The sequence below is a fragment of the Thunnus thynnus genome, chromosome 22, assembly GCF_963924715.1.
Source record: "Thunnus thynnus chromosome 22, fThuThy2.1, whole genome shotgun sequence".
In the NCBI taxonomy this organism is placed as follows: domain Eukaryota; kingdom Metazoa; phylum Chordata; class Actinopteri; order Scombriformes; family Scombridae; genus Thunnus; species Thunnus thynnus.
The window spans coordinates 20211693-20235041 of record NC_089538.1 but is presented as its reverse complement, the minus strand read 5'-3'; the positions used below and the strand labels follow the sequence as shown (position 1 = coordinate 20235041).

General features: G+C 37.9%; 1 protein-coding gene across 4 annotated transcripts in view; it reads right to left on the bottom strand.

Annotated features, from left to right (window-relative positions):
* The window catches only part of arhgap36 (Rho GTPase activating protein 36), an 80271-nt gene that overhangs the window by 4567 nt on the left and 52355 nt on the right, over positions 1-23349 (bottom strand). For all 4 annotated transcript variants that reach the window (XM_067579234.1, XM_067579233.1, XM_067579235.1 and 1 more), the window contains exons 4-11: positions 13437-13750; positions 8810-9026; positions 8574-8629; positions 7335-7485; positions 4013-4161; positions 2294-2461; positions 1365-1453; positions 1053-1276 (exon numbers count right to left, since the gene is read on the bottom strand). In XM_067579234.1, the coding sequence (XP_067435335.1) occupies positions 1053-1276; positions 1365-1453; positions 2294-2461; positions 4013-4161; positions 7335-7485; positions 8574-8629; positions 8810-9026; positions 13437-13750 (1368 nt within the window). The remainder of the gene's footprint in view (positions 1-1052; positions 1277-1364; positions 1454-2293; positions 2462-4012; positions 4162-7334; positions 7486-8573; positions 8630-8809; positions 9027-13436; positions 13751-23349) is intronic.

Genomic DNA, 23349 nt, shown 5'->3' with positions numbered 1-23349 from the left:
GCTTGAGTCAAGATTTTAGAAATACAGGTAACAAGATGGAAAAAAGAAAGTCAGAAAAACTTTTTAATTATTTGGGTTTTTCATAGTTTAACTGTTTTATAAAACGTTGTACAAGTTTTATGTAAATTAAATGTTTCTTTCAAGGAAATTCCTCTGAAAATCAAGAACTTATAAACTCAACACAATTGAATTAACTTAAATATCTAAATCTAAACAATTAGCCAACATTTTATAGACCGAATGATTAACTAATTAACTAAGAAGATAATTGGCAGATTAATCAATAATGAAAATAATAATTAATTAGCCCTAATCAGCCCTAAAAATATCAGTCTCAGAACTTTCCTCTGTCATTGGTACCAGATTGCACACTTGTTTCCATTAAACTTCTTTGGAAATTATTAGGAACAGACCAATAAAATAGAGGTTTTATTTCCTAACATTAATGTCTAGATGGTTTTAAATCCGTCTCTATGCTGCCAGATTTACACTTCTGGAAACCCTGGTGGTAAAAAAAAAAAAAACCCCACTGGGATCAGCTTTAAATATCATGTTTTTTAATCCTAATTGTAGCTACAGTGGTTGGAATCAGTTTTTCCAATATTAGGACTTTTCTCAGCTTTTACTGTCGCACAGTTGTTGCTCTCTGCTCGCATCTCTGTTTGCTTTTGATTTAACTTCTTCTACAAAACCTCTGAAAGCTCCTTTTACTCTCGAAGAACAACGTCCACCATCCAAATTTGATGCTCAATGTCTCAAAATGTTGCAATTAACACCTGTTATATCATTTTAAAAATGAATTCAACTCTTGCATTTGACTTATTATCTTGATTAAAAAAAACAGTTTTGTGTCCCAGAGTTTCCCTACATGATGATCTAAAAGCTGTTTTATAAGATATATTTCACTAAGAATTAGAGTTTAATTGTTTTTATTAAGTTTTATAGAGTTTAACTGTGTATATTAAAAGCACAAAGTCTAATAAATATACACTTCTGGTCCCCAAATCCTCAGAAAAAAATACAGACATATAACATTAATAAATGTTTTGTACCGTATCTCGTCTCCTGCCGCTTCCTGCTCTGGTTCAGTTTGAGCACGTTGAGGAAGACCTCGCTGGTCAGGCTGCCCTCACCGCCGTTGCCATCGGGGGGGAATAGAGGCGAGGGGGGTTCCAGCGGAGACAGACTTCCGCTGGAGGCCCCGACCGAGTCCAGAGACGCCCCCGTATCCCGACGACCCCCCGTCTCACTGCTGTCCACCGTCAGATGACTCCCGCTGCACAGAGAGACGATCGACATTAACCACAGTTAAAGACAGTAGATTTGATTCTCTTAAGATTTGATTGAGTGGTTGTCATGGTTACCTGAGTTTCCTGCGCAGCAGATAGTCAATGATATCCGGGTCCGTCTGGATCAGACTCATCAGGACCTCCTGCTGCAGCTCTGCAGATACCTGGAGGAACACACACACATCAATGCGGAGCTGAAATATCACTAAAAATCAGATTTTTCAACCAAGTAGCAGAAGACACTGAGGTCATAATCTCTGTACTTTACTGGGTGTTTGTGGGTTTTAGTAACCTGAGGGGAGATTAGACTTCATAAGTTATAAAACCCAACACATGGTGAGTATTTTATAAGCTGATTTCCGTACTTTTAGAATAAATGTATCTAAATTTGACCAAGAAATTTCCCCAAAAGACATTTTCTTCTGGCTCTGAAACTGCATTTAGACTTTACATATTTACAGAAATATAATCGAGCAATTGTAATGATAATTAAAATATTTTATAGATGTATTTTTGGTATCTAGTCTGAACTTTCTGATCTCAGTATTTCTGAAATCATAACTACCGTCCTCCGTAACGATACCTAAAAGTGAGTGAAGCAATGCCGGATTTGGTGAAGTGGACTTTAAGATTAACAGTTTAGACTAAAGGACATAACTTTGTAAAGTTGTTTGTGTGTACGGTGCACCTAAAAGTGCTTTACTTTCTGTCTTAAAATGTGTATTTTGAAGTTTAAATGAAAAAAACAACAACACCCTTTCACTTTCGTGTCCTATTATTGCTTGATTTGTTCTGTAAAAGTCCACAAAAAATGTAAAAGATTTGTAGATTATCCTCATTTATTTCCTAATATTTGTACATATAATAATTGCATGAACTAACCGTTTAATACTAGTAACTCCATTGATATTAGTTCATTCTCCTGCTGTTTATAGACGCTTGTTTTGAGGTAAACATTTAAACCGATGAGATGATAAGTGTGAATATCTTGTGCTCTGTCGTACCGTGAAGAGCCTCTTGTAGTTCTGTATGAGCACCAGAGTGACGCTGATGATCGCCGTGCTGTCCTCGATCCCCATCGCGTGAATACTCACGTCTCCTCTTTCCCTCTGCAGCAGGTTGGGCCCGAAGATCACCGCCAGGTTAGCAGCCGTCATCTTGTTACCGTTGATCTGGACAGAGAGTCATTGAATCAGTGACTTAGGTAGTTTTAAATCAAGTTATCTACAGGAAAGACCGTTTAAAGGAGTTAAAGTACAATGTAGGGATGTGCAGAGATCCCAGTATTTGTATTTGTATCTGTATTCGAATAAAAGTGGAAAGAGGCTTAAAAATCCTGTTTTTGTTTTTTTGACGCTTTTAATTTTAGAAAATTAAAGTGTTACAATAAGTGTTCATGAATAAACTACCTTACGAAGGAGGTCCCCACGTCGGGTCTTGAACTGGAGTCTCCCAGATCATAGACGACTGCGTTGATTACTGAGCTAAAACTTTACTCATTGCCTCATTGCAGACAGACCTCTACCTATTTATACATCCATAACACAGAGACAGCAAACCGTGCGATGTGTAGTGAGGAACTTCAAAGGCAATTATTGCTTTGCACTTTCCATTTATTGCCTATTTTTTACAACCTAACTTTGTGGAAAGGAGAAGGGGAACAACAGGTTATGGAGAGTCCGTTGGGAGCACTTTGCTTGTGTCAGTAGCTCAGCTTTATCTCTGGGGAACACCCCCAACAAATAATTTTTTAAACATTTGTAAGAAATAAATATTCATATAAAACCCACTATTTGTGTATTCAGGCACACCACTAGTACAACGTTCATTAATTTATGATTGCAGACCATTTTCAAAAGCGTATCAGATGTGAGATTGTTGAAGTTCTTGCAGGAAACTAACATCTGACACTTTAGAGTTGCTGCTGAACGTCAACCTTTTATTGTGAGAAATGCAAGAAATACAAACCATCCTTCACACAGCGTCCATGTTTTCTTAGTATTTGTCTTCTGGTTTTAACAACAACTTGACTGCAGTGGTTTTTTGCAACACGGCTTTCAAATCTTGGTTGTCGTCTCTTGATAAAGACCCTGAAACACTGTGTGATAACGGCAATCTTGAAGCAATCTCCCACAGGAGATACAGCAGTATGAACAGGAGGTAAACTGGGATCTTACTCTATTTTACTGTGATATTGTTGTTTGGGTGTTTTTTGTTTTGTTTTTATATTGTTTTCCTCTATGGTTGATCTAGGACCACCATTTTGGATTGATCCCCAAAGATTTCCCCATGTTTTACCCGGGATAGTCAAAATCAAACGGTGTATAGAGCTTTTTAAAACATGCAAAACCATCAAAATGAGCTTTTTAAAGTCTAGATGAAATGAAAATTGCCTTTTTTTAACCCTTCTAGATCACATCTGGTCATATTGTGCCCCTATTTAAAAATATATTACAAAAAAACAAAACAAAAAATGTCAATTTCTTTGTATTCTTATATAAAATCCAATCATGTTTTCCTCATGATGTAGGCTTGAACCAACCAGTTTCAACGAATAATATCATGACATCTACCCATCAATCAATCTCAAACTTTTAGTGGCCCACATTTCAACGTTCAAATCAAATTCCTCCCGATGTTACGTCCCGCCTGTCTGTCCTGTTTCACTCAGAAATACATCACGACACAGGAGCCGTTTCATCTATGACACTCCAATTGCCTACCTCCTCGTTGTTGGTTCCTATGCTGTCCTGGGCGAAGCTCTGCACGGTGTGTAACAAGGTGAGGAGGCGCAGCAGGGTGTCGCAGTTGCAGGGAGGCAGCATGTAGAGGAGGTGCTGCAGGTACTGCAGCTGGTCTGCTCCTCTCAGCACTGCAGAGACACACAGAGAGGAAGATCTTCAGTTTGATTTGTACAGGTGTTATTGTGAATACACTGATAAACAACTTACACCTGGTGTTAACATCTGTATCTGGATACGTTATCTGCATGAGGAGAAACATGTTAATGCGAGGTGTAAATGTGATTGTGATCTGAACAGTCAGACAACATTTGGAGGTGGTTAAATTATCTACAAGTCTTCCCTTGCAAAAAGTGATTTAGAAATGAATGTCACAATCGTAAGTGAATCAATCTGGAATCGTAAACTACCCAGGGTGAGTTTGAGAGGTTATCATGGGACTACAAGATGGGTGACTCCCTAATTTCAAAACTATTGGGGACTCTGCCCCCTCCTGGACACAAAGTGAACTACAGGACCTTGATGAAGACGTGGGAAGTGACTTTATATAGAAATGGAATCCAAAAAGTATTATTTGCAAAACCAAAATCCCATTTACTGTCCAGCTGGTTAGGTCATGGTATGAGGTCCATAAAATCCTTGGAGTGAAGAATGATTTGTCACCTGAAACACCTTTATGGAAAAGTAAACTCATACCAATGATCTCTGATAATAAAATTGAACTCTGGTATGATGGAGGGATAAAATACCTGGAGCACTGTTATAGTGATGGCATCTTCATGTCCTTTGAACTGCTAAAAGAGAAATATGATCTATCAACCGAATATCTTCTGTTATTTGCATCTGAGAGCCTTCTGAGCAGCTGACACTACCTGACCTGACGAGGCTGGATGAGGCACTTCATAGGCTCAAGGCATTTTATTAGCCAGGTATATTCACCAATTTATCAATCAACGTCCAAAACAAAACATACATCAGTCAAGAGAGAGCTGGGAATCTGACTTGGACATTACTATAGATGAGGACCTATCGTGTGATGTATGTCAGAACAGCATGTTTGCCGCTGTAAATGCCAGATTCAAGCTGGTCAACTACAATAAAGCCCTAAATGGGCAGCCCCCCACCTCCAGAACTCTCAGGTCATGTGACTTGGGGCTCCTGGTTGTACCCCAGGGGGGACCTAGCCTTTGCTTGTGCAGCCCCTAGACTGTGGACCACCATTGATTCCTTCAAGTCCAACCTCAAAATGCACTTTCATTCTTTAGCGTTTGGATCCACTTGAAAGCTTTGTTTGTTGATTTGTGCTATATGTTATATATATAGTTTTTAGTCTTTCATTCTGTTTTTATTGCTTGATTTTGTTCTGTAGAGCACTTTGGTCAACTTGTTTTTAAATGTGCTCTATAAATAAATATGACTTGACTCGAATAGCAGCAGCTCTGCTTCTAACTGGTTTTAACAGAAAACATCACATCACCCCAATCCTGGCTTCTCTCCATTGGCTCCCTGTTTGTTTTAGAATGGATTTTAAGATTTTACTGATCACTTTTAAAGCACTTCTGGGTCTGGCCCCAAGCTACATAACAGATATGTTGACCTCGTATGAGCCAGTGAGTGACCGTGCTTTTGCCATCAGGGACCCTCGACTTTGGAACAACCTGCCTGAGGAGATAAGGCTTGCAGAATCAGTGACTTCTTTTAAATCACTTCTTACAACCCATTTGGAATTACTTTTATTTAATGTTGTCTTTCAAGCATCTTCGTATTGTCTTTTAATCTTTTTTATCATCTCTCCATTGTTTTCTATTGTTTTTTGTGTGTGTTGTGTCTTTGCTTTGTATTGTACTACTTTTGGTTTGTCTGTCAAAGCACTTTGTAAACTATGTTTTTAAAAGGTGCTATATAAATAAAAATTATTATTGTTATATTCTTCATCAGCTTTACTTCACCCCTCAGTAATTACACCGCTACAAACCTACAATCTCCAATATGTGTTTCAGATGCGGCATTACTGAGGGCACAATGTTACACTGCACAAGGCAATATGCCAAAGTCACAGCATTTTGGTGTGACTCATGTGACACGCTGACTAAAATTATGGATGTACCAGTCCCATTAGACCCAGACCCGTCTCCTAGGAAACATAACAAACTTGAACTCTTGCTGTTTCCAGAAAATGTATTACATTAACTTGGAAGTTAATGACAAACTGTATGCCCTCAAAAACAGATACAGTGATGTATTTTTAAAGATTTATTTTTATCTGGCAGCCGTTTATTAAACACATGGAAACATTGCTTCTGTCAACTGTGGGCTCAATGTAATGTAACCTTTGAATCGGCTCCAACGTAGGCCAATACTAAGGTCCAGGTACAAGGTACCTGGTTGAGTTCTATCATGACATAGGAATTGTGTTTTGTTGCGTTTTTTTTTCACTTCCTTGTTTTCTGTTACCTGTATATTGTATTACTGAGTTTTTAGTGGGAATAAGTTGACTGTTTATTGCATATTTGAGAATTCTAAAATAAAATATTCCAACAAAAAGAGAAATGAATGGCACAACTGAGAAAACAAGACCACATTTTAAATACCAGGTGTAAATGCAAAGACCCATTGATCACATGGCATTATCCAGATAATGTATCCAGGTACAGATCTCAATAATATCAGGTGTAAATGGGGCCTTAAGGTCAACAAAAACAAAATTCTCAGCTAGTGTTCAGTTACTTGTAAAAGCTCCACTAATTCATACAGTATTTTAACACTAAGTCTAATTTCTATATAATAATAAAAGGGTATTTCAGAGCAAATGAACAGAAAATTAACCCCCAATTCTGCAGCTCTGTGGAGCTTTTTAGCCTCTTTTAGCTCATAGTTTTTGTTTTAAGACACATTACTGTTTTAGTTCATTTTCATTGCTCTGGTAAACCTTGTGTCAAGCAGCAGTAGGCAGCTGATTTCAGCAAAACAAAGCTCTTAAAACCCACTGTACACTACCTGCCAAGCACCAAACAGCAGACAGATACAGTACGTGACTAGCTATAGTGAGGATAGTGGAGCATTTAGCAGCTAAAGAGCCAGATATTTCCCTCTGGAGCTGGTGGAGACCAAAAACAGAGCTAAAACAGAGTGAATATTAGACTTATATCCATCAGGTGGACAGAAACACGCCTCCAAATTGAATAATGTTTGCAAACATGTCACCCATAATGACTTTAGAAGACAACAATATGTCTGTTCTTATGTCCTCTAGTTGCCAAGTATTGTGCTTTTGTTCATGTATAAAAGTTGTGTGTGAGCGTACGGTTGGCGTGCAGGAAGGCGGGGTAGAGCTCTCTGGGCAGCAGAGGATCAGGTATGTCTCTGAGAAACTCTTTGAGCAACGCCGCCACGTCATGGACGCTGTGCTCCTCATCCAGCTGGACGTCCACCCCCATGTCAAAGTCCTCCCGCAGCTGGGGAACGCACACAAACACACACACAGTCGCGTTTACATTACATTGACTTACATTAATTTCCTGTTGATTTATCCTAACTTTAACCTAAACTTACCTTAACTCTAAATCAAGTCTTCAAGAATCAAATACATCAGCTTAGTTTACTGGATGCCAATTACTTCCATTTATGTTGAAAATATGTTGAAAATACTCTCTCGGGGCCATTTTGTGCTTGTATTTGTCTTTTCAAATCATCCTTTTTTTGCTCTTGAGGATGAGGTATCAAGGCTTGGGTCTTGTCCATGAAAGAGAGAGTATTTTGTTATTGTCCAATCAGAAAGTGACAGTATGTATAAATCTATATTGTATATATGTGATGACAATGTGTGGGCTTTTGGTTCTAGCTTCAGTGTTTCAGTGTCGACTTGAGTTTTATTTTTGTCTTTTTGATTTTGTCTTTATCATTTCATCTGTAGTTTTTTGCTGTGTTGTATTTGTCCTTTTTGTTTATTACATGGTTTATTACTTTTGTTGTCCAATGAGGTGACACAGCTACTCTTTGCATTCGATAAATTCTGCAAAATAATGTAAAATAGTGTTATATCTCTCTTTTTTTTTAATAGTGCACAAATTCTTAAGTGTTGTAGAGAAACACACAAACTTTATTCAGTAGGTAAACATCCAACTTTCAGGACTTCTCGTAACATATTTTGTCCATGTTTGGGGTTTTTTTTGACGTTGCTCACACATCGTTAAGTTTTTTATTGTATCTGTTATTGGTTGTTGTTGGTAATTTACCTCAACTGGCCTTAAAATAAATTATCTCGCCCTTCCCAGGTGTTGTTTTTATAAATACCACTTTCTTAGGAGAGACAAAAGCTTAAAATCAAATGTTCAAGGTCAAAATACAATTTGAGAACGTATACTGTATAGATTTTATTTAATATACTATCTGCCGAAGTAGATATATTTAGATATTTTTATGTTTTGCATCCTGGTTTTGGAGTTTTATACCCTGATCCGTTTGATTCAGCTGTATTTTCTATCGTTTAAATGACAAAAAACTTGAACAGAAGCAGATGCGGGTGAATAGGAAGTGTCCTCACCTGTCTCACTCTCTTCTTAGAGCTCCCGACTCTGAAAATGCCCACAGTCTGAAGACCTGGGGACACAACACGGAGCACAGTGTAGCCTCAACAGCATCAGAGAGCCTGAATTTCTCTCTACATTAATGCACTACTTTAACACAAACTTCTGAATTTGCTGCTTCTAGATTTAAGTATTGGGATTTTTATTTGGGGGGGGGGGCACAATTAAGTGACTTCAAGCCCCTGTGGCTCACCATAGTTCTCGATGTGAGTGCAGCATCTTTCCAGCACCTGGGGCACCTGTCTGAAGATGGGGTTGAGGCTGAGTTTGGTCTGAGTCCTCCCCTCTGACGAGCCGGTGCTAGGTGACTTCTTCAGCTCCAGCTCGGCCGGGTGGGAGAGCTGCAGAGCCTCCAACAGACGAGACTGACTCTCTACCAGGTCGGAGATGGAGTCGACTGACAGGCCGCCCTGCAAGGTAAAGAGAGTTAAAGGAGTGATGCAAACAACATGTATATTTGCTTGGTAAAATAAAGTGTCGACTAGTGGTTCATAATGTTATCTTTAGGGACAAAAACTGAAAAAAAGTGAGGAATAATTATGAATCTTCAACATAATAAGCTGCTGATTTTGTGTCTAAAGGGAAATATCAGCTTTTAGATGGTATAAACTCATTTATACGTCTGGTTTTGGCAATGCTAAGTTTTCAAACTTGCCGAAGAAAAGAAAGTTTTCGAACAGAAGCGAGCAAGAGGACGGAGAAAGAAGAAAAAAGATGGAGGAGCAGTGGCAGCAGAAAATGGAAAGAATGTTAAAAGATGGACGGCAGGCGAGGAGGCTGAGCAGAGAACGCGAGGAGTCAGATTGTGTCACTCATCCTGACGTTGCCATCCAATAAATATCTCAGGAACTGGAAACCACAGAAAATATAAATCACTTGTTTATGAACTGCAAAGTTTCTGGAGGGACGTCAAGCGTCAAGAGGAATTTATAGCAGCGCTGCGATCCAACAACCAGCGGTTCGGTTATTAGGAGGATATTTATTCAGTCAGAAACAAGTAAGGTGCACAAGCTAAAGTGAGGTTTAAACAGTGTAAAAGGGTGAAGCCTTATTTGGTATTTGCTGCAGTTTTGTCTCTTTTAAGCCTCTAAAACTGAGAATCTCAGAATCTTTCTTGAAAGAATGAAAGTCTGACAAGTCAAATATAGAAATATACTTTATATATAGTGCAATGAAATGAAAATATTAGGTATAATACATAGTTTTTATTTAACTTTACTGAAAAAATTGATGTAATTCACCACAAATTGCTCTTAGATGCCTCAAATAAGAAAGATAAAAACCCTTTTTTCACCCATAACTCCAAACTACATAATTATAGTATAAAGTAAACTAATTTTCATACTATTATGAAGCTAAAATACACTAAAAATTAATGTATTTTTGTGTTTTGCTCCCACAGACATCAATCAAACTGCAACTCTGGAGAACCACTGAATGTTTTAACAAACGTTAATTATTATTATGTTTTTTGGAGATTTTTCTGCAGCTGTTTCAGCTCCATCTGTTACTTGTTAAAATGCCTTGCAGGTGTAGCTTTTCCATTCTCTCTCTCTCTGATTTTGGGACGATATCTCTCCGTCACACTCAGACATGTGAGGTCTGCTCCTCTGCTCCTAATTTGCGTTTATAGAAGAAAAAAAACATTAATAACTTTTGAATGTCCTCACAGCAGCTTCTCCTCCTCCGCTATTCGTCTTCTTCTACCCATTAATTTCAACCTTTACTCCTACTGTGTTTGCAATCTGTCACAGCTCGGGACGCGACGCAGCGGCAACGCCAGCGCGCTGCCTCATCCGTCAAGATGAAGCTCTGCAGCTGACTGCATGTATGTATGAGTGTGTGCGTCGTCAGATATGTAAACAGTGAGCTGCTACAGTCCAGACAGCTGTAAGAGGATGAGTCAGAGTCTCATTTATTTCGAGACCGATGGGAAAACTTTGTCTTTCCGTTTCATTCCTCAGACTTTCTTCTATCATTCAGCCACTTACCAGAGTTATGTTATCAATGTTGTGAAATATGTTCTATCAGTTCACAATTATATCAAAATCTTTACTTAATGTAAAGCAGCTCCATTAGTTTTCATTGGCTTATGTTGACTCATAAAGTGGGAATTCTCGTTGTAAAAAGTTTAGATTTCTGTTCAAAAAATGTACATAAACAGGAAGTTCATGCTCTTATCGTACATACAGATGTCTTATTTAAAGCTTTTGCTGTCATCTGTTGTAAGGCTGCAACTAAAACTTCTTTTTTTTATTATCAATTAATTTGTCATTTATTTTCTTGATTAATCGATTGGTTGTTTGGTCTGTAAGATGCCCATGATGCAACTTAAAATGTCTTGTTTTGCATCAACAACCCAAAGACATTTAACTTTACTATCAAAGAACACTAAAGAAACCAGAAAACATTCACATTTAAGATGCTGGAACCAAAAAAAACTCAAAATAAATTGATTATCAGAATTAGTTGTTGATTAAATTTCTGTTGATCGACTAATCGTAGCAGCTCTAATCTGTTGGATACATTTTATTGAGCTCATTAAGAAAAAACTATAAGATTAAACTAAATTAACTGACTGGAAGTGAGGGGAAGATAATATATAAAGCTTTCTGTTTCAAGGTTTATTTCTTGCTGCGTCCTCGAGCAAGAAACAAAACCTTAAACTGCTCTGAAGTTGCTTCGGGCAAAAATGTCTTAAAAAAAACAAAACTGAATATGCAACAGTTGCATCAGAGGAAAGCACAACTCAAATTAAAATAAGAAAAACTCCTGCACGCTGTCTCACTAACTGCTTGAATATCAATTTATGACATTTCGGTATGTTTAACAAAAACAGTAGACACCAGAGTCCACAACATTAATATAACATAACACACTTAATTACAATAATTTAGGGATCCATTATATTCTCTTATCAGCACCCTGAGCAGCGCCTTCGTATTTATGACAAAACTTCTCATAATATTTGAGGCAAATAATCTTATTTGCTTTAACTTCAAATCTCAGAAACATCAGCTGAGTTTTAAACAAAAATAAACAAAGTTAATAACCCTGTTGAATAACTGTGACTGCACTTTGCAATTATGTTAAATGGACCATTTTTTTATGTTCCTGAACCAGAGCTGATTACAGTCACGTATGTTTTCATGTTTCCCCCCCACGATGGGATTGATTACATCATCCTTATTGCATGAAATCAGTTACTACACATGTGGCTGCCTGATCAATACATCAAGTAATACATTATAGATTAAACTGATGATTGTTATTCTTCTTGAAATGTGCTTTTCTCTGTTTTATATGCTCATAAATGGACTATTAGTTATTTATAGACACTCCTGATGGATATTTCAAACACTGGTCAATTAATGAATTAAAGGATAATGAAGATACTTATTTATTTGGAGCGTTTTGATGCTGCATGATGATTATTTCTGTCTGAAGACGTGTTTACCTCGGCGGCTGACTCTCATGAGCTCGTACTTGATAGCCGGTTAGCGGGTTCGATTACTGTGCTCTGCGGCCGTAATGATACTCATTACAGGCTTAATATAACGACCGTTTCCAGGTCGATGTGCAGAGGATTACAGGGTGTGAGGGCCTCGAGCTGAGAGGAGGTTTTAGATTACGCCCGACAAAGCAAACACACACACACACAGACACACACACAGAGCAGCAACACAAGCATTTTTTTTTTTCTTACAAACACACGACTGTGGAAACAAACAGGAGAGTCGGTTGTAAAAATGTTTACAGCTGGAGATGCAGTCAGTGATTAACAAGCTATATGCACGCACACGCTCATGATTTTCTCCCCTCTCAGATAACGTTTTTTAGAATTTAGTTCCCCCAAATCTTTCTCAAAAACACACGCAAATAAGCAGCGCTTGATTAAATGAGGAATTCTGGCAAAAGTAAGAGTGAAATTAAGAGCTAATGTTGCACTTGGAGCAAGAAAAGAAGTAAAACTTGAGGTCAAAGTTCACTGCAGTCCATCATACCTGTTATTTCTGGCTTACACAGTGTATATCTCTGAATATATATAGTTAATAAAACACATGTTTTAAAGCTTAGTCAGTTTACTCAAGTGCTTTAAAGTATTTCTATTGTGACATTTTATAATTTATATTTCAGAAGTTACGTCTTCATTTATCTGACAACTGTAATTAATCAACTATCTAGAACATGTTTTTATATGAGATAAGATTGTCAGTATGATGCCTAAACATTTCATAGTACATGTAGGTTTTAAAGTTCCTTTAATGCTTTAATTAATCAATAAGTTAACAGTCTGAAACGGCCCATTCTTCTCTGATAAGTACTGTAGATTTCACAACGAGTACTTCTATAATTTAACTTTATTTTAAGGTTAAAGTTTGAGGAGTTTTTCATCTTTAAGTCACAGTTTTTAGTCCTTTTTCCTCCACTAATTAATTTCCTATTTTAGAATTTGAAGTTGAATTATACTGGATATGGAAGTACGATAAGGACAAAATTTGTGAGAAAATAAGTATAAAAAAGTGAAAAAATATCTATAAAAATAAATTGTGAAATGATCAAGAAATAAAATTGTGCATGAAAAATATCACAAAATATTTATTTATTTTTTATAATTGATTGTTTGACAAAATTTTAAGGTTTTTAATTTAAATATTCTCACAATATGTACATGTTTTTTTAATTAGTTGGAGAATTAAATCACCTCGTCGGTTTATAAGGCTCTTTAAAAGCCTTTTGGATAAATTAAACTAGAAACACAGCTGTCTTCTTCTGTTCGTCCGACATTTTCAAGATGTTTTGTGAAGCATGCGTCTCACCCTTCTCTGTGCTCGTCCGGTGTTATCCAGAAACGTGGGCGACAGCGGTTTGTTCTGGTTCTCAAAAATCGGCGCCGGTGCCACAGAGTTTGAAGATGGCGAGCCGGGAACTCCTCCCGTGATCGACGAGGAGCTGACCAGCGGTTTGTTCCCGTTGAAGAACTGCCGCTTCTCGGCCCTGAAGCGCAGGATGCTAGCCTCCAGATCCAAGCAGTCGCGCCTGCTCTCCTTCAGGGCGTCCTGCCGCCGTTTGTACGCCTGGTCGTTAGCAATAACCTGGGAGAGCGGGATGCCGAACGCCTTGGGGGCCGATTCTGAGGGAGAGAAGAGACATTAAACAAGTTATTTAATCTTCTCTTGTTAGCCCTGATGCTACACTTAAAGTGTTCTGGAGGGATTTTGAGACAAACACATGTTTATCGATGGTTTATGGTCGAAATTTCATATCATTTTTGGGGGCCATGTACTGATGGGAACAGTTGCATGGATTTAGATATGGATGGTAGGGACACACTGAATAATCCCTTCCAATAGTTTTAACACTCTCAAAAGTAAAACACTTTTTTTTAGGTTTTGAGTTTTCTGCAAAAACTCAGCTATTTTTCATAACTTGCTTAATTATTTGACATTTAATTGACATGAAATTCAGGTTTGGCTCTTGAATGTGAGTTTATGGCTCCAGTCTGGTCAGATAAGAAGCCCAAAAGTGGAGGGGTTTGTTGATCCTTCGTCCTGGTTCAAAGACCCCAGAGGTGATTTATGCTTTTAGTTCAGGCTGAAATTCAGACAAAAGTTATTAGTCAGAAATAGTTTCTCAGGAAGGCTGTTCAATCTCTGTTTTGACACAGTACTTAAGTTTAGTCCTGTTAAGAGACACCCACTTAGCAAAGAGGCCAGTTCAGGGTCCAACGGTGAGACTCTCTACGTCTCTTTAGTTTGAAATTAAAGAAAGGATGTTTTACCTGTGAATTATCTATGAATCATCCAAAGTGTCCTACAATAAGCAAATGTCTGCAAAAAAGTTATTTTATATGACTCTAATATGCCTCTTAATAGTTTGTTTTGCTGATAATTGCAGCTACAACATCATACATTTAAAGATCCTAAAGGAATTTAACCAGCTTTTTGAGCTACATCAGCTAATTTGACGCAGACGTCAGAGGCAAACAGCTGGATCATCAGACTCATCAATCAATACAACATAATATTTAATTTCCACCTCACAGAAGAGCATGATGAGAAAAAAAACATTATTGAGAAACAAAAGAAGAGCTTCTGGTCAGAAGTGAGAGCTGCACCTGTTACAAAGAACCTATTTCCTGATGATGCGTGGGCAGGTGTGAAAACCTCTTTGTGATATTTATGTTAGATATGAAATATGAAGAAATACTTGAGAATAATAGAAATAAGAAATCTTCAAAGCAAACCTCAGAATTCAAACATGAAAAACAGGAAACAGGAAAATATCAAGAGACGTGTTTTCAGTTTTCAAAGTGTTAGCGGTTAGAAGGAACAGTGTGTTGCTGCATGATGACATTATTTACCGGTACAGAGTAGTTAATACAGCTCTCGTGTGTTAGTAAACTACACAGAAACTGGCCTGGATTTCAGCACAGAAAGACACAAATGTGTATCAGTCTGGCTTAATTCAACAGTCCAAGTGAACAAGATTGCAAACTTTTGCCTCATATGGTGGAGAAACTCAAAGTCCTTCAAGCGTTTGACTCGTTGGAAAGAAAAACATCACTTTTGGAGTTGTAAAAAAAAAAAACTGCAGCTGTTATTTCAGCCCCACCATCTATCCATCTCATGTAGAATCTGCATTTTATCACCGCAGAATGAAAGACATGACGACAGAATCATAATATTTCAATTCACGTTTGCAGTTTCAGCTTTAAACACTTAGAGGTGGAGTTGTGGAGCGTGAATATGTAGAAATAGATGAAGAAGGTGTCTGTATTATTCTTTGAAGTGTTTTTTTAGGTGTTAAATATTGCTTAAATGTCCCTGATGTCAGATTTGTGTGAGAAAAAAATCACAACTATCATTGAAAACACAACTAAAATTAACTTTTTTCCCCCCTTTTTTTCCTCACTTGATCCAAATCTTTATGTCGACAGAGTTGATCTTAATAATTCTTAAGTGTCTGGAAAGTATAAAAATATCGCTCATTAGAATAAGCACTCCTGCCTTATAAATCAGTTTGGTCTGAACACATTGATGTTGTAAATCTCCAGTTGGAGCCGAACCGGAGTCATGAGTGAGTCTCGTTTTATATACAGAGCACATTCCTCTCCGCTGATACCATCTGATCCCCAAACAGGAAGATGATTTGACGTCCATCTTCCAGAGTAAGACTCCTTTTATGCACATAAATAATAGACAATGTTGAATTACAGAAAGGAAATTCAATAACAATTTGATCTCCATGAAGACAGTGTTTGTCACTTGTGTTTGTGATGTGATGACACATGAAATTAAACATTTTAAGTATTTCTTGGTGCGCATGTAATAACCAAACATAACATGTTGCAGCGTTATGAAGGCAAAGCAGCTATTTAAACCCCTCTGAACAATCAAAAGGACTGATATTCTCTGTTTCTTGTGGTTAAAAATAAAACTAAAGTAAAAACAAATGTTTAAATGAAGCCAAGCCGTGTCTCTTGGCTGGACTTGACTAATAAAAAATCTTGCGCAAGAGATGAACGTTATATTAAATATTTCAGACAAGAGTTGAACTCAACTTTTCTGCTTCCAAACCTCCTTAACTTAATTTGACAGCTGCTAAAAACACCATCTTGATGATCTACATCATCTGTAGATCAAAACATCTAAAAAAACCCACATCACACAAAACCCTGTCTCATAAATGATATTTATGTACTACTAAATTATGTTGCCCAGTATGTTTTGGAGAAAATGTAATTGTTGCCTTGATTATATTCACTGAAATAAATTTTCTACTCTGCAAAGTGTTGAGTTCTTGCATTGCAGAAGTTGTAGGGAGGCGGTCAGAGTGGATGTTAGTGGTGAAAAGTGCAAGACAAAGATCCTCACACATGTTTTAAGACATAATAATAACAAATAATTTGTGTCTGATGTTTTTTTTCCCCCACAAAAAAGTATGATTACCACTTAAAAATCCCTCATTGAAAAATCCAGGATCTATAAAAATGTCAAAAGTCGGACACAAGATGTCTCGTCCTACACAGAAAGGTCCCGTTCTCTGTATGTGTGTGCTGGAGCCTGCAAACTGGACGACAACTGGCTCCAAACTGGTCACAAAATCAGCTCATAAGAACAAGCCTTAGACAGTTTTTTTCAGTGAGCACAAAGAAACTTTCTCCTTTCAGCAGATGAATGTGAAAATCATCTTTCACTGTCAAACTCAGCACAGTGAAGCTCAAACATCCAACTGAAGGAACAAGAAAAAACACATTTCTGGAGGAGACCAAAGTTGGTTTGTATCTTGCATCATGTTGTGTTTCAGTTTAGGCAACTAAAACACTTTGTTAAGGAAAAGATTTCAGTTTTAGTTCCCTTCCATTCAAAAATGTGTTTTTCTGACTGTGATGTTTGAGCTTCACTGTGCAAAAGTTTGACACTAGAAAGCCGTTTTCACAAACATTTTCTGGAAGTAGAAAGTTTCTCTGAGCTCACTGAAAAATCTGATTTTAAAGGGGCGGGTCTACGAGCAGGATTTGTGACATCACAACCAGTTTGGAGGCCAATTCTGGTCCAACATTCAACTTAAACAAATATGATGTAGAAACTTGAAGCCTCCAGTGAACAAACACTGAGAATGAACTTTACAGTGAAGTAGGAGACATCTTGTGTCCAACAGTTTCTACATATTCAGATTCTGAAATTTCTTTAATGAGGGAGGAGGAGCAGAAGTCATTTTAAGAAATTTTAAACAGTTAACTGAGCTTAACTGTTCAAAGCAGAGTATTTTTATGTATACACTAAAACATGTCCTGAGGGGATCTTTAAACACATGTTTCACTTTTCAGTGTTTAACCAACAGTATGATTGTTCTAAGTGCTTTGAATTGCATAAAAATAACCATAAAAACCTTAATCATGCTTTAGTTGCTACATGCTAATATTAGGTGGGTAAAATAAATGAAATGTTGGTGCACATTCTGCAGATATTATTCAGGCAGCATCATGTTTCCTTCAAAACTTTTTTTGCCGTTGCAAATCAGTAAAATACACAGTAAATTTTTTAGGAGGCAGGGTTGCGCTGTGTGAAATGCAGCGCGACCGCTATCTCACAGTGTGCGGGGGACAAACTTGCCTTGAGAAAAATGAATCATGTTCAGCTATCAAAGAGAAGCATCGTGAGAAAGATAGAGAGGGCAGCATCAGGATAAAAGGAGTGGCAGGGATTAGAGGGTGGATATACTGTAAACACAGACACACCGAGAGAATGAAGGTCAACTGATCTTAATGTAGTGGACAGATAATGACGGAGAAAGCTGATAAGGGCGATGAGATTGACGTCTGTTTATACGCGGTGATGAAATGAATGTGCAACCTCGTTAACGTGTGAACGCAGATACCGCAACAGCCACTCGCACGAGAGATTAGCGGTTCAAGTGGACGAGCAGTGTAAGAATAGACAGAATGGATGCAGAGAGCAGGTAAGAGAGGGATAAACAGGTAATCCTGTTAGAGCCGCCACAGTCGCAAACCAGACATCACACTCAGACTGATACAGGCTTACTGCAGCGGCGGCAGCAGCAGCGGCAGCGTTGCAGGCTGCAGGTAAATGCAACATGAGCGCCGTCACCGTCATCGCAGGTGTTTCTGGTCGGCGGCTCAGCTCAAACTGCAAATCCTTCGCTTTGCTGCGTCACATGACTACAACAGTCAGAGATCTGCCACACCAATTAGTAAAAGTCCAGTTAGAGAGGTGAATTAAGGGCGCTAAGAACAACAGAAACAAAAACAATGGCTCGGATTAAAGAGTGACGGAGGCTAAATAAATTAACCGGAAAGTATTTTGATAATCGATTAATTGTTTTGAGTCAATGAGTCAAAAGAACGCCCCAATTCTCTGATTCCAGCTTTTCGACTGTGCATATTTCTGGTTTCTTTAGTCCTCTATGGCAGTAAACTGAATATCTTTGAGTTGTGAGACAAAACAAGACATTTTATGGATCAAACAAGTAATCAATTAATTGAAAAAATAATCTTAGGTGCAGCCCTAAGAGAGTAGATTAGATATGTTAGCAAAAAAGGTGCTTATAATGTAAACTGCATGCGGATGTTTTTGTGCAACGATGAGATGAGCAGAAACTATGGAAGATCATTCAGAAAAAATGCTTTGACTTCTCCTACTCACATTTACCTGATTACTCCTGATCCCTAAAATAATTTTCTATTAGAACAAGTGAAAGATTATTTCAACATTGCTCCATAAATGAATCAACTTGTTTCAAGATTTTTCAAGGAATGAGTAAAGAAAACAGAATATGACAGTTTTCTGGACTATAAATCAAGAAAATTACACTTTTGAAGATACTTTTGGGAGCCATACAGACACACTGGACCAGTGGCGCTTTGGTGTGATACCGGGTTGATTAATTAGAGAGTTTTAGGAGGTGTTTATAGGTATATTTCTTAATTTTGGAGAGAGATAGGTCTGCTGTTTCCTCCTGCTTCCAGACTTCATGCTAAGCTAGGCTAACCGCAGCCAGACTCCAGCTCCCTACGTAACACACAAACAAGAGATTTATATCGTTCTTTCCTTCAAAGTCTCTGCAATTATCTCACAGCACTGGCACTTTTATGACAAGAAGACATAAAAAAATAATTATATATCAATCAATCAATAAATTTTTATTTATATAGCGCCAAATCACAACAAAAGTCATCTCAGAGCAGTTCTAGACCGTACTCTTTAATTTACAGAGACCCAATAATTCCCCCCATGAGCAATTACTTGGCGACCGCGGTAAGGAAAAACTCCCCTTTAATGGGTAGAAACGTCAAGCAGAACCCGGCTCTTGGTGGGCGGCCATCGGCCTTGACTGGTTGGGAGAGAGAGAGAAAGAAAAAGGGGGTAGGTACTGTATGATAGAGGTTTTTTAAGGTGCGGGTTCTGTGTCATCATGATATGGTCTTGAACTCTAGTTTCCCAGTTTATAGGAACAACTGATACATCCTGCCGACCCTGAGTGGAAAGCGACTGTTCCACTTAAACGACACAGCTGTTCAGCGCCTAAAATATACAGAAATAAACTCGAGGTTACAAAAGGAGAGCGAAGCATTAGAGCGCATTCTGCATGAGTCATTCACATGCATTAAACAGGAAACACTGAGCAGAGTAAATCGCTTCGCTTCTATACTTACATGCTCGCAGAACCGTGAACGGACACATGATCATTTGAATGAAAACACATGGAGAACCAACACACACACACGTGCACAGTCACACCTGGTGACAAGAGACCCAAGCAGGTCAGACAGCCAATGGAGACTGGCAGGAAGCCCCGCAAAGACTTAAAGATAGAAGATTGACTCAGCTTGAAATAACTTCCAGGTTGTGTTTGGAGGGACACCGATGCATCATTCATACTGTAGGATGATCAAGAATTTAAACAAACTGCTTGTGCATTTTACTGTAAATGACTCAAAATCCTCTTTAAAAGAAAGTCCACTTTTTAAAAAAGAAAACAGATTTTCTAATTGGAAGTTAGAATACCCCAAACCTCTATTTTAATCAGCTACTGCTCTTCAAAACTGTTGTATGGAAGATAAAAGTTGAGCCAGAAATGACATTTTCAAAGCACAAATGCAGGAATATTTGTAATCTGTCGCTCCCTGTAATGGCGAGCTGTGTCGAGCATTAATAGACATAGATTTGGGTATCGATTGTCAAAGTGCTACTGAATTGTTCCTCCAAATAATCTCTTTTTATAAAAAATATCACCATTGATATATTTAAATTTCATCTGTAAGGTATTAGCTAATTTATGAGCATTACTCAATTGTTATTTCAACATTAATCGACTGTATTACTGTAACTTTTGGCGAAAATACAACCCTATTAGTCATATAAGCAAGTACAAACTTGCTAAAGTAAACATTTTGCTGAGTCATGCTCTCTATGAATGAGTGTGTGTGCAGGTATGTTTAGGAAAAAGAAAAAAGGATAAAGACCTAGTGCGCACATACACAGCTGTGCATATTGATCATCTGACAAATAAACCAAACCAATGCCCTTTTTTAGTAGTGGCACTTTATTCCTATGTCTCTAAAATAAAACCCTGGACTATAATATTATCATAATCCAGAGAGATGTTGACCAAAAATATGAAAATGAAACTTAGGTTGTTGGAATAACATTTTTGTCCTTTAAATAATAATGCACAAAATCTCATTTCAAGTAGATCTATTTTTAGCCCTATAAAAAAAAAAATCTCCCACAGGCTAAAGGCAAGATTTAGGAGTGACCGACACCTGATTGGGTTTCTTCTGGGGCTGATCTGAGCGGCCGTCGTCCACGTGTGCGTCCATCAGACGCCAGGCTCAAGTGCACAGTTAAGCTCTTTGGCAGGTGCCTTTTGGCCGACGGCCAGCTAGCATTAGCTTGTAGCCAAAGGTACAAGCTAGCAGTCAGTGACTTGTTAAAAGCCTACAACAAACTGTGATGCTCATTTACATCAAGCTACCGATTCACTTACAAAATCTTGTAGACATAATGAGATTTAACTACTTGAGGATGCGGTAGTTAAAATAGCTCCTTTTTTTAGCAACTTTTAATTGCTAGCTGATAGTGAACACAATGGGGATTTACTGTATTGTTAGCTAAAGTGTTAGCTTGTGTTAGCAGTCTAAAGTGTTATGCTGCTCCAGACGTCCAACCACCATTATGGTCATTTATCATGTAGTAATGTTCTTTTATGGCCAAAGTTTTTCAGGTAGCAGCTAACCTCAGGAACTAAAAATCAGGAACTTTATTGTGAGTCAGTTCCTGCATGTGTTTCCACCGTATCTGAGCCGTGAAGATCGGGCAAATTAGTCAGATATCGTGATAAAAAAAACAATGGTTTTTGTTTGAGACTCAGTTTTCACACGATGTAACAACACTGATGCATTCAGGGGTGGGAAAGGTAAATAAGAACTCCAGCACATTTATGTTTCTTGATCTACTGGTTGATTGGAACATACTACCCCCCAAAACAGGGACATTTTTAGGGCCAGGAAACTATGACAAAGGAACTAAATTTGGACCCTGGTTTCTGGGTATCTAAAAGGTTCCCAGGGCCATGGAAAAGTTCTTGCAGTGGATATGGACCATTAGCTAGTATGAATAACAGCACAGATTGACCCAGTTAGCATTTCTAGCATCTGCATGCCAATATTTATGTGATAGATAATGATCTAGACCATGTTAAACTATCAAGAATTTGTTTTGTGTGCTAGTTGTTTCTCTATTTGGCACACCATGAAGAATGCTGCACTTTCTCAGTAGGTGACTCACAGCATTTTTAACTACATTTACCTCTTATCACGATCAGCGGATAATATGCCATTATCCCCCCCCAAAGCAGCTTTTAAAACCTTATTTCTAATGCACACATCTAATAACAGCAATCCTCTAACTTGCCACTTATTGAGGAAGAACTCAATGTCTCATTCAAGGACACTTTAACACATTGTCTGGTCCAACGCATTTCAAACAAACACAACATCCTCTGCCAGCAAGAACGGGCTCTGACCATTGAATAGATGCCATCTGTTAATGTGTCTTACACACTGTACTCTAATGGCCCTGTTTGATCAGTAAATCAGTGCTTATTCCTCAGTCCTGACGTCTGTTGGCAGGAACAGCCGAGCTGACCACTCCATGCTGCTGCCTCCTGACTTTTGGCCACATTTGCTGGCATCCTTTGCCAACTACAACAGCGTTAGCTTCTTGTACTTGGGGTGTTTGCTTGTGTAAAGTAAACAGTTGGGGATTTAATAGCTGGCTGTGGCAGCCTGGAAATGTTGTTGTCTCAGAGTCGGGAAGAGAAGCTCTAACAAGACATTTAGACATCTGAGAGGTTTTACTATTATAAAGTTAGATAAAGGTGAATAAATTGTCCTTTTTTAGTGATTTGACAAATAAAAATCAAACAAGGAGGACAGGTAGATACATTCAAGAACATTATAGCACTGAGGGTCCAGAATTCATGTTTTTAGTGTTGTTTCTAGGAATTGTAGGAGTTATACACTCGATATTACATGAATTCTTTTTCCAAGCTGACATTTTGACTCGTCGAAGCAGGAGAAGCACGGGTGTTACTAATAACAGTAGCAATGGCACCGTTCCATTTGGGTGTCCCAGTAAGCCGAGACAGTGTGCCAGTGCGCACAGTACGAAGGCCCAGAAACTCGGGCACGCAAATGGAAAGCAGCCATTACTGACGTTACTAATTACACCTGTGCTGTTAAAATGTTTGCTTTAAAAAAAAAAGGTCTTTCAAACGCAAATTACACTTGGGATTTGTTTCAAGACTGATTAAAATCAATACTTTTATAATTGACAGTCTTTCGGCCAAAAAAATAAAATAAAAAAGGGACTTATATCAGAATATTTCTATACAAATGACATTATGGACAAATCTTTAAACCCTCATTTAGACCTTTATGAAGGGGAAATACACTTTAAACATGGTTAAATAAATAAATATTCATAAATAAAATGTGCAAAAGAAAAAAAAAAAAATCAAGAAAATGTAACAGGCTGCTTTTGGTTGCTAGTCAAAGATCTACAAGGGTGAGGTTTATCGAGCCCTGAAAACTTAAGTAAGCATTATTTGTCATTGTTTTACACGCCATGGCAACAAACTAATATTTATTGATATAATGAGGGGTATTTTTAACTCACATGATTATCTTCTATTGTCTGTTTTGGA